This window comes from Hetaerina americana, unplaced genomic scaffold, assembly GCF_022747635.1.
Source record: "Hetaerina americana unplaced genomic scaffold, ioHetAmer1.1.p SCAF_15, whole genome shotgun sequence".
NCBI lineage: Eukaryota > Metazoa > Arthropoda > Insecta > Odonata > Calopterygidae > Hetaerina > Hetaerina americana.
The window spans coordinates 5,584,109-5,611,352 of NW_027286625.1; the positions used below are offsets into that span (position 1 = coordinate 5,584,109).

General features: G+C 34.5%; 1 protein-coding gene across 1 annotated transcript in view; it reads right to left on the reverse strand.

Moving 5' to 3' along the window:
* Karybeta3 (karyopherin beta 3) overlaps positions 1-24,825 on the reverse strand; it is a 31,042-nt gene extending 6,217 nt beyond the window's left edge. The window contains exons 1-18 of the mRNA XM_071583814.1: positions 24,722-24,825; positions 24,085-24,234; positions 19,534-19,760; positions 17,868-17,964; positions 15,592-15,696; positions 13,870-13,995; positions 13,563-13,774; positions 12,972-13,203; positions 10,831-10,984; positions 9,563-9,672; positions 9,265-9,365; positions 8,674-8,791; positions 6,719-6,845; positions 6,144-6,317; positions 3,618-3,809; positions 3,413-3,525; positions 988-1,128; positions 749-898 (exon numbers count right to left, since the gene is read on the reverse strand). Coding sequence (XP_071439915.1) covers positions 749-898; positions 988-1,128; positions 3,413-3,525; positions 3,618-3,809; positions 6,144-6,317; positions 6,719-6,845; positions 8,674-8,791; positions 9,265-9,365; positions 9,563-9,672; positions 10,831-10,984; positions 12,972-13,203; positions 13,563-13,774; positions 13,870-13,995; positions 15,592-15,696; positions 17,868-17,964; positions 19,534-19,760; positions 24,085-24,234; positions 24,722-24,802 — 2,610 coding nt within the window. The 5' untranslated portion in view covers positions 24,803-24,825. The remainder of the gene's footprint in view (positions 1-748; positions 899-987; positions 1,129-3,412; positions 3,526-3,617; positions 3,810-6,143; positions 6,318-6,718; positions 6,846-8,673; positions 8,792-9,264; positions 9,366-9,562; positions 9,673-10,830; positions 10,985-12,971; positions 13,204-13,562; positions 13,775-13,869; positions 13,996-15,591; positions 15,697-17,867; positions 17,965-19,533; positions 19,761-24,084; positions 24,235-24,721) is intronic.
* Positions 24,826-27,244: the final 2,419 nt, after the last annotated feature.

Below are 27,244 nucleotides of genomic sequence, written 5' to 3' on the forward strand. Positions count from 1 at the left end.
ATCAAAATATTATTTTAACTGGTTAAACCACCCTTATGATATGCTCTTATGTGAATTAACCAGGAGACAACCACTTGTTTTTGGTTTTGGTTGCATATGCTACTTCAGGACAAAAATGAATGTATCAAATCTATTTACCACTGTGGAAACAGAAATCAAAGAATTTTATTTACAGAAATTTTAAATTCCTGCAACATTTAGGGCATGAATTAAGCAAGAGGGGTTGAATATATATGTGTATGTTCAACAGTTACTCAGGCTTACACAGAATTAATGCCACAGCAGTTCCAAACATATGAACTATGAAATAATAAATAAAATAAAAACAAAAAAATTCCCCATTTGAGCAGTTATTACTACGCAAAAATGCTACATATATTAATGGCCCAAGTTATAATACTCAACTTTCTAACCAATTTCATTTAATTCAATGATACTATTTTTTCAATGGGCAAAATTCTTATTGTACTGAACTTTGAGCAAAAATATAATGAATATATGTGAATGGCCAATGGCCCTATTCTAGTTTTGAGTCCCCAACAATTACCAAGCCCCCCAGAAATGTCAAATGAAATAAGGCGTAAAACTTAACAAAATATAATTGGCAAAACTACACAAATTATGCAATGCAAAATAATGACTATATTATAATGAATATTCTTCAGCAAAACCATGACAACATATTATTTCCAAAGCTAATTTTTAAATAACTAAATTTCTTAACATGAATTGGAATTGAAAAACATACCAACAATTTAACGAAGTGACCAACAATTTGGTCAAAATACGGGAAGAAGTCCTGCCTGTATGATGAAAATAAGGCGTGCATTACATCAGCAACCTTGCTTAAAATAAATACATCTTCGTTGTCTTCATCAGCAAGTTGCTCCTCCACAACCTTAAAGAAGAAGATCATACTGTAGTATTGCCACCGATGGTTCATCAGTCTTCAAAAAGCCATACTATTGTTTTAATATCAATGAATACCTCATCATAATCTTCATCTTTTCTCTTCTCCAGCCGAGCAACAGCCCGGTCGAAATGTTCCTTGAGTATTTTGTCTAATATTCGAATGAGTTCTGTCATTGAAGCCTCAGACAGACATCCATTACCCAGTGTTTCAATACACTGAAAATAAAAAAAAACAATAAAATTCAATCCTTTCCATAACATATTGAAAACTATACAAAAAGATAAGAAGGAGAAGCTTCGAAGCATCTAGATATCGAGAATCTATTATCATCAGTATTTCAATCCTAGGATTGGTTTCCTGCAGGCCATGTCTTTCCATTCTACTATATTTGAATATAAGGCAAGGCTGCATATTATTATTTAACTCTATATTCACAATTAAATACTTAAAATAATAAAGTTAACGAAGAGACATAAGACACGGAAATAATGATAATGAATAGATCCATTGAAACAAACTGACTGGTTCCGGGGTGGGCAGATCAGTATTAAGACTTCCAGTATTACTTTCTGATTTTAGTAATACACCAAGAAATAATTGAAATATGATTCAATGTAAAAGATAGCCATATTAACAACTGAAGACTCAGGTTAACTCACAAGGCGTAATGAGTAAAAAATGCTCAGTAACTTTGATAAGAGTTACTTAATTATATTTTAAGAATTTCCATGACCTCTTTTAATATACCTACTTTAAACGTCCATTTATCATAGGTGCATCTCCAATTTCAACATCTGAAATTATAAAGAAACTGCAAGAGATGCCGCGAAAGTAACTTTTAACTGAGTCATCCTCTCGTGCATTTCAATGCAACAATTTCAGAGCGTAAACATCATTCGCCTAAGTTTCCATTAACCATTACAATCAAAGATTACAAGAGGTCAATTGTTATTTGCAATAAATAATCACATATCATAAAAAACCTTAAGCAAAGAAGAGATTCAATTGTACTATTATTCAAGAAACCTAGTTATTCTAAGAAAATGAATCAAATTGAATTTATTCTGGGTGACAGTTTATAATGTGACATCTTTAGGACTTCTTCAATATTTAAATAACTTGAATAACTAGTTATAATAGGGTTCAAAAAAGTATTAGTTTTGGGGAGCTTTTAAAGCATTTCCCTATCCACTGCAATAAGTTAACTATACCCACATCGGAACGGAAAATTTTCTAAGAGGAGTAATTGTGGATATCTTAGTGAAACTCTTATATAAGAAACTGCATCATGTGGTATATTGCATGGCAATGTTAACAATCATTGTGAGAAGTTTAAGATGCGAAGTTAAACTTCCAGATATTTTTTAATTGACCATGGTGTCTTTGCTCAATTGTCAAGAGTGATAGTTCATGATCATGGCACACAGAGCTGAAGCCATGAAAAACCAATAAATTAAAGTTGGAATTTTACCTAATGATTCTAATAAGTCAAAATGAATGCAAATAGTACCTTTACCTACACTGACATACCGAGTTAACTTCACATTAACAAATGTTAAGCAGCAACAAAGTATAATTATAACTATTGCTTCTATTATTTCCAAATTTTAAATGGCTTACTTCAAGTTCACATTTAGGTTTTTAACTATATAATTGTTGTGAGATCTGTAGAATGGTGATAACCTTCACAGGCAAGTATATTACTTTAATTGGTAATTTAAGTGTAAAGAAAGAAGACGCTTTGCTTTTCCTCATAAAAGTATATCTATTACTAATTAAAATATACTAATTAAAATATTCTAAGTGGAAAAGTGTCTTCTTTCATCATGAAGGATTTCTTGATATCTTGACTTGAAATTTTATGGAAGGCTTGTCAATTTCAACCAATTGATTCAGGACACATCAACCAAAATAAATTTGGATGATGTAATTCTAAACTGAGATTAGTTCTGTTCTTCATATGATGTTATATAATAATAATTTATCTTAACAAAGGGATTAGTATACAATAAACAAAGAGGTCACTTGTACATTATATAAATCACACCAAATATTATAAGTCACAAAGTAAATAGATCTATGTAGAAAAAATCACTACACAGCAATAAGTAAAAACTACATCATACCAGACAGAAGTAAGTAATAATTTGCAAAAAACATTATATTACTGAGATTTTTTGTATTCTTTCACAGAATAAAATATATCATTTGCCAGGTATTCCATAAGGTTTACTTTCAAGCTACCAGCACTCACAATTTCTTTCAATGATTGAGGTAATTTATTATATAATTTTATGTTCTTGCAATGAAATTTGTCACTCAATACTTTTTCATCTAACCTCTTCATTAATTTAACTCATTAAAATACCTTAATATTTTATTTAGACCTTCAGTCAGGGACATTTTGTGATATTTCCACAAAAAATTATATCACTTGTATGATAACTAATTAAAACCCAATTATTGTTTAACATAAAAATATGTTACTATTTTACTTACTTTAGCTAGAGAATGCATGTGCTCAGAGAGAACTTCATTTTCTGGCTCTGTATCAACTGCCTTCAGCAGTTCAGGACAAATAAAATTCCACATTCCTTCTAAGTACTGGGGGCCTGAGGAAGAAAATGAATAAACATACCATAAAAATATTAATATTTACGGTGAACACAAAAACTGTCTTTAGAATCAATGAAGAGACGCTGACCTTTAATTTTTCCACAATCCAGCAGATATGGAAGACTTTCTGCTGCAGCAGTTCTAACACCATCGTGGAAATAAAACTTCAGCATTGGGACCATTAACTTTACCACATCTTCGGCGTATTCAGCAAAACCTTCTTTTAGCTCTCGGGCATAGCAAACTAACATTTCACATGCAGAGGCTTTATCTTCCAAACCTAAGAAATGAAATAAATTACAGTTCGATGAAGTTGACACCAAATTCAAAATGTGTGACTTTTTACTATGTAATTCTATTTAAATAGGAGTCATAACGGGTAACAATCTTAATATTTTCAACACCAAAGCAATTTCAGTTCAATTCTTACAGCCTTCTGTAATGTTCAACTTCTCAGTGCCTGAAACTTAGAATGGAACTTGTGAGGTGTCACTTTAGGCAGGTTTACACATGTACGAATATTTACATTGGTATTAACATTGTGTGTTCCAGCTCAAAAAATAGCTAACAACGCATTAGTGCTTGAAGTCACGTGCGGTGAGCATTCAGTCAGTTCTGAGTGAGCCATCGTGACATGGAGTTTGAAGCAGTGTTTTCTTTAGTGTACTCACATGGTTTTTGTAATGAGAGATTAAAAAACAGACAACATTAAATAAACTTTATGCTGGTCGAAGAAGAGCACCACTAATTTTTCTTGATGCGAACATGGAATTCAAATTCCATATAATTGATAATTGGTGTGAAGCAATGTATGTACTTGTAATCCATTTATTCTTTTTCACTTTTTTAGTTTTACACTGTTCTACGCTTAAATTTCTGTAATCCATTACAGTGCAAAAGTGAGTTACTATTTATAACAAATTCATCAGGAAAAATGTTTTGCATAGCTTGTTTAAGTACTCTTTCACAAAATAGAAAACATGATATTAAGAGACACTATACAGCACAGCATCAGACTAATATAGAGGAATAAATTAAGCTTGCTCTTTAGTCTTAATAACGAAAAGAATATGTAACTAAGAAAAAGGAAGAAATAAAAAAAGACAAAATATACTTGTTAAAGTAGTAAAGACTTGGCTATGACAGAGGCATCATATGAAATCGCTTCAGCATTGGAGAACAATATAAACCTTTTCTGAGGTAGAAGAAATTGTTAAGCCGTGTCTCCAAATATTTGCATGCCATCTTGGCAAAAAAGTTTCTGAAAGAAAAGCAGATGAAATTGCTCTATCAAGGCAGACAGTTACGAGATATATTGAGGAACTATCAGAATATCACTCAGCAACTGGAAGACCTTGTCCACTCCTGTACTTTCTATCCTCTAGCTTTGGATGAATTAACGGACACATGCGATGTTGCCTAGTTTAACATTTATATAAGAAGAATTGATGATAATTTTAATGTATTTGAGAAACTTGCCAATATGGAGTCATTGCATGGTAAAACCAGAGGATCAGACATATTTGAAAAGGTGAAATCGTGCCTAGAAGATCTAATGTTGTAATACGACAAACTTATCAGTAATGTACTGATGGAGCACCATCAACGACAGGTGAAGTCAAATTGCACCATAAATTTGTATTAAATTTTTTTAAAAGGTCCTATTACTGAAATATCACTGCATTATACACTTAGAGTCACTATATGGGAAAACTTTACATATGCAGCATGTATTGTTTCCAGTAATGAAATCTGTGACTGAATTAGCGCAAGAACATTAAACAGACAAGAGTTCAGAGAATACTGTGAATTGTTTGACTTGGAATAGGATGAACTTATCCTTCATTGTGAAGTGTGCTGGCTTTCTAGAGGTCAGGTTCCGAGTAGATTTTGGAAATTAAATAATGCTGTTTTCTAATTTTTTGGAACAGAAAAATGAACAACCAGAATAAAGAACCCTATTATTTGAAAATAACTGGCTATTTGATTTCATATTTTTAACTGATGATACTAGCCATCTCGATTTTCTAAATTTCAAACTACAAGGCAAGAGTAAGTTATTTCCTAAATTAGTAAATAGCATCCGTTTGTTTAAAATGTAATTAAAACTGTTCATCTAAGAGTTCTAAAATAAGAATTTAATTCAATTTCCACATTTGAAAGAGCAGAGTGAATGTGCTTTGGATAATAGCAGTTGGCATAAATATATTCAAAAATCATGATATTGTAACAGTCATTTGAAAGTCGTTTTCATGATGTTACTAAAGAAGAAGACAGCATGCTTGCATTTAAAAACCCATTTTCACTAAGTGAACAAAACGTAACGCAGATGCCTAGCATCATACAAATGTAACTGATAGATTAAACGGAACAAAAGTCGGTTTGGAACAACAAACAGATGTAAACAAGCATTTTCATCCATGAAATTGATCAAAATTTGCATACTGGCTAAATGAGCATTGACATTACCAACAATCAACTGCAGATTAAATGAATACTAACAGTTAGTATAGCATTCAGAAAAGATGCAGGATTAGGCACCGGCCATTAGTGTCAGCTGCAAACTGACGCATGAAATAACATTACTCTATCCTTTGGCAAACCCAAGACTCACCAGCAGTTCTGATACCAAAATTCTGCTGCTCTCCAAGTGAAACAAACTGCCAATCTAGGTCACCTTCAATTCCTTGCATGTCTTCGTTATCCAGAAGAGCTACTTCTGGTTTCATAGAGGCAGTTCTCATCACAGGTCCCATTACAAGAGGAAGATACTGTTCAAATTGCTTGCCTGTTGAAATTAAGAATAATTGTTCATGTAGCAGTGAAGACCTTATTAAGACAAAGTGCAATTTTTGGTGAAATATAGAATTTTTTTACAGGAAAGTTGACACATAATTTAATGACCTGATTATACTGCATGCCATACCATAGCTATATATATTCATCCCAAAAGAAATAATAAACAAATACAACAAGCATTCAATAATTTACCCAAAATGATTTACTTTGAAATGAAAATTTCATCTTAAACACAATACTTAATACTAAGGAAAAACTGAAACAACAATGTATTCATTCACTGCCTGAATCAACATGGAGGAAATAAATTACATTTGATAGCATCAGAAAAGCAGGCATTCAGTAAATGATACTACGTCAATAGTTCAAATTTTACAAGCAAATATTCACCTAATATTTTGCATATTCGGGCCCATGCTGTGATCAGATAAGATGTCTGTGGGTCATCATCTGCCAAATCACCTTGAGTCTGGGCCTTAAAAAGCATATTCATGACGTCGCTTGCATCCCTCATGAACTGAAAAAAATAACAACATCGCCTTAGAAACTTACTTAAATTAGAAAATGATGACATCTGAAATGGTTCCAAGGCTTAATCAACTCAAATGATCCCAAGGATTATAACATAACATAGTTGATTGATGCCGAGATCATTAAACTATGCCACAAAAACATGGGGTACGCATGATATCATTTTGGTCTCTAAGATAGTGAGATCAGATCTGATTATTTGATTGGCTACATCAGATTTGATTCATGCAAAAGTCTGCAAACATGATGAGCAACTGGCAGAATTAGAGATTCAAACATTGAAATAGAATAATATTTGTTGCCACCTTGTTTCATGTTGCAGAATAAACTTAACCCAATAGAGATCGAAAGAAATTTTTTCCCCGACATGGCAATAATCCTCCACATTCTCTCCTTATAGTGAACATTATACATTTGAATTATTTTGTCAGGATGGAGAATTGTCATGTTTTATCTCCTCAAAATTTCAATGCATTGATACCAGAATGTAAAAATCATTGGCCAAGGCAATGATGTTTACACTCTGAAATAGTTACATTGTAATGCACATTTAGTGGACGATTCCATTAAAAGTTACTGTTGTGTAATCTCCCGCAGTTTCTTGAAACTCCTCTACATTTATTATACAGACAATATTTTTTAACACACTCTACAGATCAAAGTACAGACTATCCCAGCCTACCCACCATTTTTCTCTAATGACGGTTAGACCATTATTAATATTAAATTATCAAGTTTTATCCATCACTGAAGCAATCAGCCTCCACCTTAACAAGGGATCTACTAATGCCACTAATCTAGCTGGTATTAAGCAGCAAACTTTATCTCTCTGAAGGCTCCGACCTCTGATGACAAAATTGGTTCAAAAGGGACAGATACCATGATGCCTAGGACATTGTGATTTAATCATTAACAACGATGGAGCCAAGGTGTGACGAAGTCCCACAGAAAAAAAATAAACCATGAAAAGCATAAACATCCAGAAACAACCACCGTGGTTCCGATACTTAGGCCCTACTATAGCTGACTGAGTTCACATTCAAATTGTAGGATAATGACTGTGCCTAGGCCAGCAGCCAGGAAGATAATTATACGCCATACTCATTATATCATAATTCCATTGTAGCTATTAAGCAATAAGCCACCATCAGCTGTAATGGGAACTAGATATAGTGACTGATTTATTGAGAACTGCTATAATGAGATTCCAACATAAGTAAGGCATCTTTTAGGCTGACATTCCAACCTCGGAAGAACAAGCTGTTATAAAAATAGAACAGTCATTGTTTGAAAACTACAAGTTTTATTTGAAGTCCATTGAATTTAATAGACTTTTGTACCATAAGCCATCAGTATATTTCCTGCATTCCAATTGCTTAAAAATAAATTGCTATGAAATTCAAACTATATAAAGAGGATACAATCAAGTTCTAATTCAAGTACAAATCATATCCAGGTTTCAAAAATTGCAATGGAGAATAAAGAGATAATAATATAGAATTTGAATAGTTTGAATTTTATCTCCACTAATACATTGGGAAACCATCCAGGGCAGTAATAATTAAGAATATAGTTTTTTCAATAAATGTAAAGCAATGCTAATACACAGTGCCCTTAATTATATCATAGTACTTCGGAAATCGACCACAAACTTATATAAGTTTGAAATTGGTAATCATCCAGACTCACACACAGCTCAAAAGAAATGTCAACAAAATAGATAACTCTTTGATCTCAATATACAAGAAATAACCCAAAAAAGACTCTCAGGTATACACAAAATCCTTGTAAACTGAGAGAAAATTAAAGCATACCTTTTCTGATCCTACAGCCAATCCAATAAGGCTTACGCATTCAATAGTTTTTCCTCGCAGTAACTTTAATTCATCTGTTGAGGCATTTTGAATGATGTACTTGAGGCAAGGCATCAACCTAAAAGGGAGAATGCCAATGTTAAAAAATTATTAAACAATTTCCTAATTTCTAGAACTGCAACATGACATAAACTCATGTTGAGAAACACCAAATCACTAATATTTACAGCAATGTTTAACGATTTCAAAGCAAATCCTGATGGTTATAAGAAAGTAACTTTATTTTTAAATAAAAAACCAGATGAAACTCTTTAGCTTTACTGTAACTTTTGTCTGATTAATTGTTAAAAACACACTGGGGCAAGAAGTATCTCACTCCATTACCATTTCATATATTGAATTGGCCCACAAAAATTTTAATCTTTCAAACATTTGCCTCATGCATGTCAATAATATACACACTAACCTTCAGTACTTTTTTATGCTCCAAAGCTTAGTCAGAATGAATGCCCAAGTAGAATTATTAAATCATATGACAGCTGTCATTAAAATTAACTCTTCCAAGTATTTGATTTGACCAAGTTTTTTTACCTGTCATAGTAGGCAACAAATTGCTCTTCTGATGTATCAGCCACTGATGCTATGGTGGTAACCACCTGCTCCAACACTGATTTAGTTCCCTTCTCAACCAGCTGAAATCAGATATGAGAAAAACAATCAAGCACTTTCCATGACAAGGTAGGAGACAACAATTAAGATGGAATCATGATTTATATAAATGATGGGGCACTAATTACAGACACATGCAAGCAAAAAATATATAATGTTAGATAATGATTTGAAAACTATTCAGGAATATACATCACAATTTAAATCCAATAAAAATTACCTCTTTGAATTTAGCACTCAAGATGGCTTCCAACTTGCCCATGATGCCATCTAGATATGGTGTAAGAATGCTCTTCGGACAATCCTCACTGAAGTTCACCAGAGCAGCACCTTCAAAATAATAATTTTGAATTTTCCATGATTATTAAAAATAATAAAGGCATACACAATTCAGTTTAGAACAGGATTAAGTAACTAAAAATTATCAAGTTAATCGTGATATAAGTATGATCATTTTATTTCATGCCTATGGTAAATGGATAGCTGTTTATTAAATAAAGAACAGAATGTATTTTTCCACTGTTCTGTACAATCTCACGATTTCTTTGAATAACTTTTTTATACGTGTTCTTCTTACCCTCTATGCAATCATCTACCCTTGATGGTCATAAGCATTCTTATCATTAAAATATCCCAATCATAAATAAGAAAACGAGACACCCAGCAGGTGAACTGTTGTATTAAGCAAAACCATTCTAACATACTGGCTAATTTATTCATGGTCGCACCTGATGAATTTGGTCTCTTCTAACTTATGAACTTTTAGTTAAATTAAGTTCATAATACTGTTATATAACTGACAATGTAAGAAAATTCTATACCTTATAATCCGAACTTGAACAATAAGAGAATATTTTTATGAAACATTTTCATTTACTAATGAGTAAATGCCTTAAAACGTTTTTGTGGATAAAAAGATAATACATTCATTGGTAAGGGATAGTAAAAAAAATGGACAAACCAACTAAAAATTGAATTCAAAGATAAGCCTTTTCAAAATGCTATGCAGAATTAAATCTAGGAATTTACGATCCAAGAATGGAATTATGTATTCTCCAAGTAAGTTTGCTTTTCAAATAGCACATTTTCAAGTCAACTACGTATTAAATAGTTCACCGAGAATTATTTCTTTCTTATTAAGAACAATCCGCGACAACATTCATCTAGCAATATATGTATTCAAAACAATTTGAGATGAGCATAGATTGAGAAACAGTCATGGTGGATTATCAAATCAACTACAAGTAATATAAAAAAAAACATTTTCCATCAGCAGCCCTAACTAAAATACCAACTTGGTAACCTATGCATACAACAATATATTTCAGGATACACTGATCAACCACAATGGCACAATGTACCCAACATAGGGGTAAGTTTCTCATTTAAATCTTACGAAATGGTGAATATTCCATCACCACATGAATTCCTTAGATTTGGTGAGATAACACATGCCTATTTTCTAGAGAAAAAATAAATGGTACTCACCAGCATGAGCTTGAACCCTTGGATTATTGTTGTCATCAAGAACCATGAGCAGGCCAGGTATAACTTTTTCATGAAACTTCTTCTCAAACAATGGAGCAAAGTCAGTCGACATCTGCCCAATGGCATTGCATGCAGCATACCTCACACGTGGGTGCTGATAGTAAAGAAATAGAAACACAATTACATCACTATGAACCTACTCAACTTCATCCATATTTAAGTGCAATAAACACTTAATTATCAATGCTAATGATACGCGATGAAGAAGGAATAATTGAAAAACATGAAAAACAGAATTTTGTGGAAAATATGGTCATGATGTAAGCAGATACATACAGGGACTCTCCTTTATCGTTCTTCATGATTAATTGGCAGTTTTAGTCATGAAAAGTAAAGTTTTTTCCACTTTTCTGCCATTTTTATTAGGGTGAAATTATAGTTCTACAAGGACACATTCATATTCATCACATGATACCTATGAAATTAATAAAGTGTAGACAGTCACCATCATATTTCATGCATAGTAAAACTTTGTATTTGCTTGCCTTATAGGAAAATATGGAGTCAGAAGGTAATATTTACAAAGGGAAATAATAGTGGGAATGTACAGAAGTAATAAAATACTTGACCCAAAACATTAACCACCATTGACAAATTTTAATTTTGTGGAATTGAAAACTTTTAAGAAACCCCAGGAAATTCAAACTTTTATTTTTTTAAATGTATCGAAGCATTTAATTATCTTTAAGACTGTAATTCCATTAAAATTTTGAGAAGTTAGGAAGAGTATAGCACAAATAAGTCGCACATGAATTATCGTGAGTTTACTATATTTGAGAATGACCAATTAACATTAAACAAGGGAAATAACTTAGTATATTGAAAACAAAAAGAATACATTACTGCACAATAATACATGATTTCATTAATAAAAACCTGGGAAACTATCCTTAAAATGAAGACACTGGTAGAGGTCAACTTTAACTCTCTCCCAAATAAGCTGTAAGGGACATGCTTTTTGGATTATTTGAATCCCATTAAAAATCCAGTTAGTTCAGAGATGACAGTATCATAAGAATGAAATAATACTTTCCTATTTTATTTCATAGGAAAATTCTTCTTTATCATATACTGCATGAAGAAAGCAAGGGGTCTACTGTAAACCCCATATTCACCCCACACTAGTCCTATTTTTTATACTTGGGAAACTTTTGGTGACTTCTCCTGGAGAATTAATTGCACTACCAAGATTGTGCTTCCATTTACATATCTTTTCTCAAAACAAAAGAGAAAATCAGTCATCTTATTCACAGAGCAACTACCTTTCTTCAATTACTTTTTCAGTGAATTTCAACATATCATCAATACTCCTTCAGTAGGAAGAACAGTTAAATGTACACACACAAATGCAAGGTCATGCTGTAGGAGAGTACATAAAATCCAGACGATAATGACCAGAGGCAACTAACACACTACCTCATTGCTTAAACTTACTATTACAGAAAACCAGAATAGTTAACATGAAAAGAGATGATAAGACTAAGGTGAAGCTCACTTCAAATGAAACTTAATGGCAGGAGACATGCATATATTTAGGGTTAATGGGCCAGCTAATTCCTCCCCAGGTGATTTCCAGAGAAGACTGGGTTTACAAGAGTTACACAGCCAGGGTAAAGCTGAAGATGTCCAGAGTCACTCAGATTTCAAACCTTACCCTTCAGTCATCTCTACTTATTGGGATACTATGGCCCTCATTGAGAAAAACAACCAATAATTATAATCCCCAGGATTAATATTAGTGAACAGCTTCCATCAACTTTTAATAAATTGTACAGATTTGGTCATACTTTCAGAACTTCATTGATGAAGAATTGAAGTTATGGGTCTACCAATGCCTTACACACTTAACATGTTGCAAGGAAGCACAAAAACAATGAAAAGCTCAAACTTAAGGTTCAAGTTTGGGATTACTTCAACCTTCTCAATTATAGATTGGTTTGAATACCTTTAATATGAAACTGGGCTCATGACCTTTCCATGTGTGTATTCTATTAATGGGGTCAAAAAACCCTTATCTTAATGACCTTGGTGTTGGGAACATTCTTAGGTGGAAAAAGTCACTCCAAAATTCTTTTACTCACTGGGTCCCTCAAGAAGTTCAGGATTCCTTCAACAATCTGGGGGAGCATTGCTTCCATCTGCTTATGACAACCCTCTCCAACAGACGAAATGGCCATCAGAGCCGTGTGCCTATGCTTCCAGTCTGGACTGGAGAGCATGTTTGGGATGTTAGACACAATCTGAGGCAGGACGGTCTTGCCACCGAGGCCACAGGCCAACCGATCAAGAGCAGACTCTGCCACAGCTGGATTGCTGCAATGTCAAAAGTTAGAATATAATGAGAACTGTTTGAATGACTGTAACAATACCAGCAATCACAATAAAGTGAGCTCATTTCAGATTCCACAAAATTCCCATCCACCCAGGTAAAGATTTTCAATTTCTCAAAATAAATTTCACTTTGGGAAACTGAAGGTGGAATTATTGCTTTTTAATAACATTGCCCTGAATGAATTAGGTTGATTACATTACTGCAACAACCAAATGATTTTAAAACCAATGTCCAGTTGGTGTGTAAAAGTGACTTGACTTCTCTACCCACAAAACAAACTCATGGGAAGCAAACTTTGATGCTAATGGTATTCCATGGACACCTTTCATTCAAAACATACCTATCACAATCATCCTCCACAATTTCATCCGATATACCCCAGTCTGCATCATCTTCCAAATCAGTCATCATCAACAACATTTGGGGCACCAAAGCTGGGATATATTTACCGCAAACCTTACGCACCATAGCAGGAGCAGTTTCAGCCAATGTCACCATTACTTCAAGTGCCAAGTGGCGCCATGAATCTGGGACACTTGTATCAGAGAAAACCTGCAACAAGATTAATCAGGTTACGAATATTGCCTCAAGTATGGAGCAGAAGATTAAGGAACATTTAAATGTTATGACCAGAAAATTGGTCTCACCTTCATGCAGAGTTCAAAAATAGCCTCCAATTGGGCTCTCAGGAATTTGGGTGATGTTTCAGCCACATCAATCAGACTTTTTAGAAGAGCATCATCATCTTGCTTCTCAATACTTTCAGCAACAACCTATAGGAGGGTGAATTTTGCATCATTAAAAAATTGAAATAAGTATTGAAAATGTCTCTCATATATATATAAGGCTATACTAAAAACATATGCCACAAACTTTATGCATTCCAGGTGCAACACTAAAATTTAACTGAATTATTCTTTTGCCTTGTTAACAGTGAAAATGACTAAGTGCAGTGGACACTTATAATATGAGCGTAATCTGTCTCGTGATCTTTCTAATAAAGAGAAACAATCATTTAGTGAAACAGCTTCTTGCACATAAATTAATGTAAAATATGATAATGCGTTCCATGCCAAAAAAATAAACTATGCACAGGGTTTATTCAAATAAAATTATGTATACATTGTTTAGGATCGTGGCTCATGTTCACCTTTTCTTTTATTGCAGGATGAATCACAGGAAATGTAAACTCGATTTGTAAAAACAAAAAAAGAATCGAAATAAATGGTTAATTAGTTATTACACATACCTAATTCATTTTTAAATCGGCAAAAACAAATGTCTAGAATATTTGTTTTTGCAGATGCTTTAAAATTTGGTAAAAATGCGACTCAGAATGATAGTTAAATAACTTTATGGTATGCATCACCACTGCCATATCAAGGCGATTCCTCATACGATGCAAAAGTTTCCCATGACCTTCACATCTCATTTAGCCTGCTGTTTTGGACTTCACACTTCTTGAAGGCACTTAAGAGTTTCTGGATGGTCATTGAGCAGGGTTTTGATTTTCAAATCGCCAATCGCATTAAGCAAAATAGCAACATGAGATGGCCTTTCACTGCCTAGTGATGGGGCAATGCATTCTCTTCTACTGTCATGTGCACAAATATAAGTTTTGGCACCTTCTTCCCAAAGAGAACCAGGGCAAAGTACTTTCCCCTTCTCTCAAATTATTTTCTCATTAACAGTTTCACATTGCAATTGCCTTTAGTTTATACATACGAGATGCAATGCTTCAACATCAAAGAGAGTTGGTAACTGTTGCGTGGATACTCGTCACTCTATTTCATGTATATCCTTAGTCTAGTCCGTGTACTTGAAGAAAAGGCCAATTGTTGATGCGCATACTAGATAAACTGTGTTCACACTTGCTCTTTATTTCAATGATTTTCATTTCTACTTTTATTCTCTAATGACTTTCTTCTTTGAGGTTTTTTCTTCAGGGTCAATTTTAAGACTGCAGAAAATATTATTTAACTTTTCACCCAAAATCATGAATAATGTTTGAACACAAGTTTGGAAAAATGTATGATCACCAACAACGCTAAGATGCTCAAGGAACGAGTGTTTTAGACAAACTGCCGAAGCAGGAGTGCAATGAATCTGGAAATTCCTCTTTCCTCATCACTTGTTATCTGAAAAGTTGCTCGTAAGGAAAGCCATTTTTGGGATCAATATTTTAGCTTAAAATAATCACGGTAAGTGCTTGTTCAGCAAAGTTCCACTGCATACAGAAGTGATGTGAACATTACAGAGTATTTAAAAAAAATCTCCCTTACCACTTCACCAAGAAATGAATCAGGACAAAGAAAAAAGAGAGAAATGTAAAGGAAATTCCTTTATTATTCTATTTTCAAGTATCATACCTGAATTATGTGCGGGAGGAGGTCAGCAAAATGCCTTTGGATGGTAGTTTCTTTCTCATGAAGAAGAATAAAAGCTGCTGTGGCACGGACAGCTTGAAACCGCACCTGTAAGAAGGAGTTGAAATTTATCTTGCAGGAATGTAACACATGAAAATTTACAATGTAATACAAATTTCCTAATTTTTGTATGAAATTGCACATTTGGCTAAAATATTTTATAACAAACACCATCATAAACACAGGTGATCCTTGCGTTACGAGTATGACCCTGAGCACACCTTTAAGTTGGATACATATTTTAACTTAGATTTACGATAAAAAGCCCAAAAAATCAGGTAATAATAATATCAATCAATATTAATAAATCATAGTACAAGGATGATCAGGGACATAATAAAAAAAGTTTCAATTGAAGTAATGCTGTGCCAACAAATTGCTAATGCCATACAGTTATTTTAAATGTACAAGAAATTAAATACCTTGAACTGAAAAAATCATTTGGGTGCCTTTTAACCCAATTCTATTTATCCACTGATCCTAGTACAAGAGATTCATTCCCCTAATTTCCAATCCTGCCCACCTCAACATCCACATAGATGGCCTATGAATGGAGAATGCAATCACACTGCCAAGTCACCCAAAGCAGCGACTCACATTAATAAGACCCAAGCAAGCTGAGGACACTGCTTTAAATAGTCTGTGAGCAATGTCAATTCAAAGCAAATCAAGCAATTTAAATTTCTCCAAAATGATCACATATGGAGAGCATGTTACCTCGGCGGGAGGTGAAACAGAGAACAGATTAAGAGGCTGGAACTACTAGGACATTTGAAAGTCAATCTAACAGTGGGACAGGCACCACCAAACATTCAAGCCAAGGAAGGCTCTCTTCCTAGGAGACATCAATAAGCCTATATCTACAATTTATACTATAGATCCTTGCAATATTTGCCTACCCTCATTATTCTTTAACAGCTTTAATCACTGACACTTCTAATGACTCTATGATACATCTGAACCTCCAACCCAAAGTGTAAAAAGAACCCATTCTATTTAACATTTTTATTTCAAGACTATGTATTACAGACTTTGAAGTTTGGTGTAACCATTATCAAGTATGTAACTCCAAACAACAATTGTTGGGCACATTATGCTATATAACAATGGAGTCATCCAATTCCACTCACCTATGTCAATGCATTACAACAATTGATCATCAAATTTTTATTTGAATAAATGACAGCTTAGCTTCTGAAAAAAATGGCATCAATTTCCTTTTACTTTCTTAGTTATAATGACGCAATTCAAGGCTGCTGCTGTTATCATTTTCAGGAAAGGTCATTTGGACCAATGGCTTAAAAAATCACAATGCATTAGGACTCAAGTGCTAATGCCAACAGAATAACAACTACACTTTAAAAGAAATTTAAATAACTTTTAATGTACTATATGTTGACCTGCAGTGCATTCTGGTAATACTCTCTGCATGCCATTATTTGGCATATGATGACTTACGCTGATGTACAGCAAGAGGAGAGAAAAAAAAGGTGAGCAGCAACTGTTCATTATCATTTTATCAGCTTCTTTGGAATTGCTTACAAATTGATATCTCCCATGGAGTTCTCCCTTGACCATGATAAAAATGCAAGTCTAAGTGTAACCTCATATCTACAAAATATTCATCATAGCATCAAGACTAGTGGACAAAAATATAAAACAGAAATATTAGTGTATTACTGCAATGCTATAATCATTTTCATCCATAGGCATAAAAATTTGCTGGTTCAAAATGTTTTCGCAAAGTGCTCGCTTCCCCTTCATAAATTTCCTAATCTCCATATCTCAACTGTTTAGATTATGTAGAAATTATTGAGAGTTTAACACACACATTGTCATTTTAGAAATGCATCCTTTAAACAGAGGTAAATATCTGTGCCGGCTGATAATTGTGATTTATATGTAAATAAAAAAAGACAAGAGAATGTGTGTTGGGTACAGAGCAATTCCTTGATTTGCTTCCCGTCAGGAATTTTACATTTACAGCTTAATTCTCTTAAACAAACCCTGAATGGTTGACAGTATGAAATGACAACGGCACCTTCATAACCCCCTATTCATTAGCATGGAATGACATAGGCCAGATCATTCATAACTCATAGATCACCAGAAGTAACATAACATTAGATAGAGAATATGGAACTCCACAGACTTAAGATAATTCTTAAGTGTATTTGTGTAATGGTGACATCAAGTCATGGAATTATTTGCAACATTACCTCATAATTAGCCTGGTCAATTAAAGACTGCTGCAACATCTGTTTGATAAGATCTAAGTAATTTGCTTGCTGATTTCCAAAGACACCAGGGGCAGACCTAAAATGGAAATGAATGAGATACACATGAGACATTACAATGCAAGATTGAATTTTAGTAGTTTACCCTTCGGTATTCAGATGAGAATGCCAAGATTGGTTGGGCTAAATATACCACTACCAGGAATTCAATACCTGATCAATCAATAAAATTTCAAATGAATCTAGTAAATTAAGTTAGAATATACTAACTAATTCAGCCAGAAGGTAGATAATAGCTGGTTGACATAAGAATTTGATTAGATAAGTTATATAACAAATTCATAAAAATTGTAGATTGCCAGTTTCACTCCACAGTAAATTGCATCATTACAAGCATTACATCTCACACAAAAATTCATGAGGAGCCTAATATCAAGCTAATAACCTTTACCCAAAGCATTAGTAACTTCAATAAATATGAAAAAATATTAGAGTAGATAGAGCTAGCTAGCTCATTATTTTTTTCAAAAGTGTGTACTGATGTTTTGCCATCATAATTATTTTAATCCTAGGATTGGTTTACTGCAACCCATATCTTTCCATTCTACTGTATTTGAATGCAAGGCAGGCTGCATATTCTAGGGAGAATAATGTGCTGGTTTCCTGCTGCCTTCCACATCGCAGCACTGTAGTGGATACTTCACTCTAACCCGCAGCGGTGGCAGCTGATGCCGGGCCAACCCATGACTTCACAGGCATACACGCTACCTCTGGTCTACCTCCCCCTCATCTGAACTGTGCCTGCGTTTTCACATCTGATTTGAATTATTTTCCAACCACCGAGATTTCAGACTACAAGACGTCACATTAACCTATTTCCGATCATCTAAATTCAAAATCAATCAACAATTTAAACATACATTTTTAGAAAGCAGTTAGCCCGATGATGAAATTTTAATTTATTTAATGTGTCACTGGCAAAAAGAAAATCTTCCAATACCATGGTAGAATTTGGTCAAGAATACTAATAAATATAAGATGGGTTTTTGGAGATTTTAGTTTTTATCTTAGAAATATTTTGAGTGCCACGTGGCAAAAATATTGCAGTTTTTCCTTGGAAGGAGCATAACTTTTTCAAACTAATTTTTCCTCACAATGAGGCAAAAGAGCTTCCCAAACAACTTTATTTACATTTTAATCAACAGAAAATTGCTTTGACAAGGTAAACGTTAGACACAGAAACACCAAGGAGAAATCACTGAATTTTTTAATCAGCCTACACCCATGGCTCTGGTGCTGTACATACATTTCACCAGAACATACAATCACAGAAAGTTTTAAACTAGATGCCAATGGCATTTGCTCTTCCAGAGAATAACTCTCTCGAATATGGTACTTTATTGGCATTAAAACTGGGTTGCATGATAGCAATATTATGTTTTTTTTCATAGTATATTCTGTTTTAGTCTGACACCTATACAATTGTTCAACTGCTCAATTAGTGTCATGTAAAGGGATGCACACTACCTTTCTCATCAAAAGAAGCTTTTCCACATTTAAATATCAGGCTCACAAAAAATTGATGGCTCCATAAATATAAAGTATTTACTAAAATCTTGCACATAAGAAAAAAATCAGAAGCTCTTACGTGAACATGCGCAGGGCACTTTCTTTGAGAACAGGAGCGGGAGAGTTTGCACACTGGAAAAGAAACCGCAAGAATTCTGGCCACTGATTATTCCCATCATCGTCGACCAAACATCTGGCCACTTCTGCAGCAACATCACAGACTTTTCGTCGCAATGCATCAGGTTGTTCTCTCTGTACGGCCACTAAAACTTGCTCCTTCAGCTGCGTCTGAGCTTCCGGTGGAAGCTAAAAAATTACAAAGAGGATTATATAGAAAAAAAATTCCAGTCCACACGAACAACATGCAAGCTTATTTCTTTTACGGTCAACACTTTCAACACTTTTAACAATTCAAATGGGTTTGAGGAGTAGTCGCGGGATCGAGATGGTGCAGTGGCTAATGTACTGGCTTCCCACCAAGAGGGCCCAAGTTTGAATCCTGGAGACAACAGATATTTTTCAGTGGTATCCCAATCCTAACTTGAGGTGCTTTGTAGAGAGATCATAGAGTAAGCATACCGTCCATTGAATGTTAAACTACGGACCCCTCGGCACATTTTGCTAAAGAGTAGGCTAATGCCAAAACCGGGTTTCTTTCCACCCTTCCCCATCCATCCATAATGACACAATTAATCTTTGCTGTAGGTCGCCTTCCCTAAACTACCACTAGTAGAAGAGGTGTATTTTAATACCTCTAGCTTATTATGTACATAAGCACAGAATACTTTACAAACCATGAAATCTCGCTTTGATGAAGACACAGTTCAGCTTTCTTTGCTTGAATGTACTTGAGAGAAAATATATGGCAACGGAATTTATTGTGCCACCTTTTCTGGTCAATAGTAATTTATTATGCAAGCATTTAAAGATATGATTCTAGAATTGAAAAATGTACCTCCATATTGCTCTTTGTCAGTTTAACAGAATTTGAAGAAATATTTTTAAGTTGATGAATGATCACACCAAAGGCTTTATAAAGGTAAAATCAATTTGCTTTGCTAAAGCCAGCTTTATACAAATTTAGCCTGTAAATATGTTTACGACAACACAAAAAACTGGGGGAGTAACCTAGTAAACAAAACATGTGATTGTTGGTTAATGGGTTTCAACTGAGGCGAAGATTCTGAAAACCTCCAGCTAAGCTCAAACTGTGATTATCTAGAACTTCCCTTTCTGGAAAACCTAAAGAAAATAGAATAGCTTGAAAATAATCAATCTACTCTCTCCTTACTCTACAATGAGGAGCATTACCAGTACACATCCATTCTCATTATCAAACTGATGCACTGGTAGAAATTCTGTTCCATGGTAAAAAATAGTAAAAACTAATATATTAACACAAGTCTCTGATTTTAATAAAAAAAAAGACATTACATTCCAATTATAACACCTGATGATGATCCAGTATCTACTATTTTTTCTGGTATGAAGTTTATCCTTATTAATCTGTTTCTTATCAACAATGATCTAAGTAATGGCGAGAAGAAAAAGTGATTACATTATAGTCGAAATTATTTGACTTTCATGGTGTCTAATTAGATGCCAAAAATATTGCTTTACTTTTTGATGAGTTGAATATAAAATGAATTGCGGATTAATTAGCTGATTAATTGCCAATTGCAATTTCATTAGCATTGTTTGCAAATGAAATTTAGATTTCTTAACAACTGAGTGGAGAAGAAAACCACAAGAACAGTAGTATTTGTTTGGACATACATAATTTAATGCTGGTTAACAATTTCATGCTTTAATATGCTTCCCTTTTAATTTGATGATATGGCAACAGCCACTTCACAGTTTCACTGACTTGAAAGTAATTTTTATTTCAAAAAAATTTCGACAGAACAGGTTTTTCTATTGTGACATCATGGACAATCAGAAAACCCTATGCATTCATTCAAAAGCCAAAGTTAGGAAGAGGAAGAAAGATCAGAAGTGACCAAGGAATGGTTTATATGCGCATATTCCTTCAAGGGAAACAAGGATCCTCTTGGTGCAAACTTAAAAGAAGTTTGGTCTAGCATGAATCAGGGAGAGTCGGTGAGGGCAGGGGTGAGATTCTGTAGCGTGAGAAGTGATAGGCCACATTGCCCAGCTAGATAAGCAAGGGGCTTACACTGGCCGGAACCTGATTTAATATAATCTCCTGGTATCTGCTTCTTCTTACCCATTCATGAACCATTTCCCAACATTTTCAGACATCTCAGCCTTATGGTACTGAATTTGCCCACAGTCAGGTTTCACTCATCTGGCCTCATGACAAGTTTTGACTATTAATGAAGATCTAAGAAGCTATCTGAATTCTTTGGTGAAAGTGACCACAAGTATCATCTTTATTATTTAACCTCATAGATGGGCACACCCATTCTTGCAATTTTAAGCATTTGTTCATTTGTTTGTTGAATTTGCAGTTCAAGGCAGTTATTAACAATTTTATATCAAAATGAAGAATTACTGGGCAATTTTAATAATCACTTATTGTTCTCTGACATTAACCGACCATTGGAGTTGATTGACATGTCAAAATACTTAATTTTATTGCAATAGAAGAATAAAAAGAATATTACATTCTATGCTAGCAGTTAACTATTGACTGCTAGCCTATTCACAAAACATTGGTTGGTACATAGACACCCAGGGGCAGGGACAGAGGTACTGTGTGCAAAATTAATGTCTAAGACAAAAAAATAACATATACATTTATTATTAAGAAAAAATTGAAAACCTTATTCCTCAACACCTGAGATTTCCTCATCTCAAATGACAGTATCATTCATTTTGAATGTATTCTTGGCAACTGCATTAAGAGATTGATTTAAAGAACAAAACAGTTAATGGCATAGTTTTATAGGTCTATAGTCACAAGAAAAAATCTGAACTTGGAAACATCCAATTTGGATCTGCTAGAATTAATGTTCATTAAATTTTATGCTGACTATTTTCAGCCAATCTCAACAGTTTTTATTTGAAAACTGGCATTTAAACGGAGCCAAAGAGAAACATCTAAAATGTCGCCTGAAGCAAACTGAAAGTAATTGGAGAACAGGATGAAGTGGGAGGGAGGTAAAAATTTCACCATGGCTACTAATTTTCTTTGATGGTAGTTAAATTCTTAGCATTAAGTGCAAACTCATGGTTTCAAATAGCTTGTATGGAAACCAATGCATTTTTAGTTAAATGTAAAAAAAAATTTTCAGGAATGTCTTGAGGCTATTTTATCATAAATGTTGAAGACGCACATATTATATAACAATCTATCTGCTTTATCCATGGAGAATAAACACGGACCATAAGAACACAACACCTCACTACATCTTTGCAAGCACTATTTAACTTTTTATTTTTAGAAGTAACCACCTGATTATGTGTATAACTATATCATTACTCATTTGTTAAATCCATTTGCGGATGTCATTCTTTGAGGAATATTAACACATGCATACTTCATTGCAATTACTTACACATGGATAAGTATGTGTACATGTAGGAGAAGAGATCATTGATTTCTCAACCTAATGTCATGACCAAATAAGGCCAAAAAAGAAAACACCAGAAAATTTATTTAAGTTCCCATAAATTAAGCTCTGGAATAAAAAGGATTTATTTTGGAATGCGGTGTAACCAGAGAATGCTAGCTTTGAGGTTTTTTATCCAGCTTAATCTAGGAAAGAATAATTATGAAGTGTTTCAGCGTGACACAAAGATCGGTATAGATACCAATAGAGAAAATTCGAAATCGAGTCCTGCGCTGTCTTTTTAATGAAGTAACGGCCATCGTAACTACGCTGTACCAAAAATGTCCCTTACGTATATTAACATAGGCTGCGAGCTGGCAATTTATCACGAAACTAATTAGAAGATGTTATAACAATTGACACCATTAAGCACGATCAGACAACTCGTTAATGAGTAGGATCGAGCAATAAGTGTTAATTTATAATTCACCAGTATCTCTTTTGGATCATTAACCATGTCTTAACAATGCGATAAAAAACCCAATGACAAAGCTGTTTGCTAATCGCCATATTACCGCGTAGTAAGGTCAACCATTCCAATATACTTGCCATAACTACAATAAAATGTAATAACCCAACTTTAAAACATTAAAATTTCAACGGCAACATGAAATTTAGATTTATTTTTTGTCAACCAGAAAGACAATTTAAGAAATAAAACACGCATGGATGCGTAAAGAATTCTTCAGATGCTGGCTGAACACTCTAAGAACTACCCATTACTAAATAATCACTAGTTAAATATATTTATCACCGAAACCACGTCATCTTCCCAAATTCTCTGTCGAGTAGATTTCACTGTCTTTAGCTAAATGTCATGATCTAATGCATTTTACTTCCAACAACTAAATATCCAGCGAAGATAACCAAACTTCTTGATTATATAAATTAACTTTCTTCGAAAAAAATTATGATGACCTGTCAAACGGAATGACTCAATCGCCTTGTGTGGAATAGTCCAGTTCAATTTAATAATTTTACAATTCTCGGACATAGCTCATGGATAACACACAAAAATAGACTTTAAATGACGAAGCACATGAGAGATTACTGACCTTCGGATAGAATTCCGTGAATTCCGCTGAGAAAAGTCTACGGAGGAGAACTGCGGCCATCTGCCGCAAGTCCTCACCGAGGGCATTATTGTGAATTGAAGATATTAGGAATGGTACTTTAGACTCCACTGGCAAGGCATTATATGCTTCCTGAAAAACATAAACATTGGACATTAATAACTTAGGCTGACCAAGAATATTATGCACTCAGACTAAAAACATGGTTTAACCTAGAAAACCTTCATCACAGTATTAGATGAGATCCTGCTACCACTATATACAATTACGCATAAAGCCACGGCAAAAATTCACTAACATTAAAGTTACAACAATTAAGTCCGCCAATATGGCGTTTTAAGATGATTAATGGAATGAAATTCGAAAAATCACGCACACAATTCAGTAATACACCAAAAGACTAGCTTCCATGGTGTTTTCCACTTTATACAACAACAGAAAAACTTGTTTTTACTACACGAACTTCTAAAATAACATGCGGTCAGTCAGTCAGTATGTGCGCGGGCGAATGCCAACGTGTACGGCAAGTTTATTAGGTTAAGTTTTAGCAACAATAACACTGTACATGCAAAAAAGTAATATCGCTCAATAACATCCGAGTTATAGAAATGTAAATCACCTCAGCTTGTGTCCGTATTTCATTATCTGTACTTAGAAGTGTTCCTAAAAGCTGCTGAAACTGTTCCTGATCAGCCGCCATCTTACTTTTGAGAGGCCGGAAGAAGGAGGGCATGCGCCATGTGTTTCCCGCGTATTTTGCCCCTTTCGGAACTTGATGTCATGTGGTGAGAAAGTGTACTATTTCTGAACAGGAATTTCATATAGTATATTATATATTCGCATGATGGCGGTAAGTTCCTACTAAAGTTAGACGAGGGAAGTTTTGAATTAATCGAAAAATTGACCCGGAGCTGAACTGTGAATTTAAGTAAATAGAATATTCAATTACAGGACGGGTTATTATTGGGAAGACGATTTTCTGCTAACTTGTAGCCCACGGAGTTGAGCCCTTCATCGGTGATGGAACATTATGAATTAAGTCGGCAGGAAAATGAGAAAAATCGCTCTAGTTGCAAGGAACTCAACGTCAATGTAGATTGAAATTATATCCATTGAAACCTGATTGGCTAAAGACATACAGAGGTACTGTTAAGAATATATTTCATACAAAGAAAATGAGAATTGATAACTGGGACTCTTTTGGAGTAATTTATTATTTCCAACCAGAATCGCAATCCGCGCTGGGGAATAAAGCGAGAAATTTATTGCGACCATTATAAGATAAGTAGCCAAGGACCGAAAGCATAGATCTTAGCATTGCGCAAATATCGTTCTTAACTCGATGGTTAGCGAACAATTTATAACTTTCATCCAACTCCACGATACGGTATCCAATGAAACACCATTACTGGAATCACTACGATTAATTGGATCGGCATTGTAATGTCCATGGTCGTACCCGGCGTCGCAATAGGAAAATACTTTAGGGACAGACAGAGATAGCGATAACGGGAAAAAATAAATCTACAATTCCAACACTGGAGGTTAATAACTCGGGTAGGACAACTCTCGCCTGCTGAGAACACACTTCGGGGCGACTAAGTGAAACTCGCGGGCGGAGATAACATGAGTAATTTCATAAGTGTCCGAAATAAATTCTTCGAGCCAATGAGGAGAAAGATATATGAGTAACGTGATTACGTGATTTAGCCGGCCACTGAAATGCTGGGGTGAACGAAACACTGTAAAATATTTCATTCCAATAAATATGGAAATATATAGCTAGATAATTCCACACATTCGATGCAAATGACTACCAATGAAGATTTACCCTAATCCATGATGAAAGAGTGCCTATACTCTTCATCAGTTAGTAATCCATTTATTCACGCAGTCGCTAATTAATACCAATCAGCAGGTAGTCTGACAATATGGAACACATTAGAAAGTGAACAGTTTTTGCGATCCCCGAATAGAGGGTAGTACCACGAGGTACTCTCGACTTTTTAAAATAACAATTCTTACCTCGTAACACGTAACAAAAGAATACGACGAATAGGTATTAATTGCGTTTTCAATAAACATGCGACAGCAACACTATTCCATACCAAATATACTGACCGTAGATTTGCGATACAGCGAAGATTACTAGCTTTTACTCGAACGGAGAAGATACCAGACAAGTGGAAAGAGGGAAACTAAGCACACCATGCAATATTCGTTATGAACATTACGATTGTTATACTGATAATAACTACTGCACTGACTACCAAGAAGAAAAATACGGAAACCATTAAGAAGGGCGGGATCACATGCAACACAGTCACCAATTATCAGGCAGCATTCTACCCATTCAGGACAGACAATTCACAAAGGCATTACTCGATTTGATTTGCAATAAACTTTCGAAATATTATCGATCGAATTCACCCATATTGGCAGGAGCATTTTAAATTAGCGCAATGATCATGAGAAAAACGCTCCATAGAGGTTTAATATTTTCGGAGTAGTGAATCCACATCTACCCAATATCCCGGACGCCGTCGTACAGGGCGTGCGGCGGGAGGTGTTCGGGCACCAACCCTTACATGCAGAAGTATGAGTTATTTCTTGATATTTCTTACATTCTGAATTATAATGGCATATTTAGAAAGTAGAAAAGCCTCAGATTACGATGCGTGCTTGTCAGTAAGATATTTAAATAAGTAGGAACATTTAGGACTGATATTACCACATTCCACGCAAAACAATCTTTGCGAAGAAGATTACCCTTCCCATATTCCAAATTGGTTGCTATATTTCCGCATGCAAAAGCACACAAGGATCAAGCGATAGAGACCGAAGAAGTGACTAGTTCTTCGACGACCTTTGATGTTTGTGAGATCAGGGAGGCGGGTTCTGATTCATTCCATCATTCCCTCCCAACGCGGTCAGGAAATGCGTCACGAAATCTACATCCACGCAACACCAAGCCACTCTGAGGGTGTGTGGCAGTGGGTATCAGAGAACCAGCCTTTTATGTGTAAATATGCACTTAAATATTCATTTAAGCAAAATACCATATAAGGTAGGTTTTGGATGGTTCCTGAGATATATTATCACGGGAACTTCCTCATGTTTGTCCAACATTATTTCTTTCTTC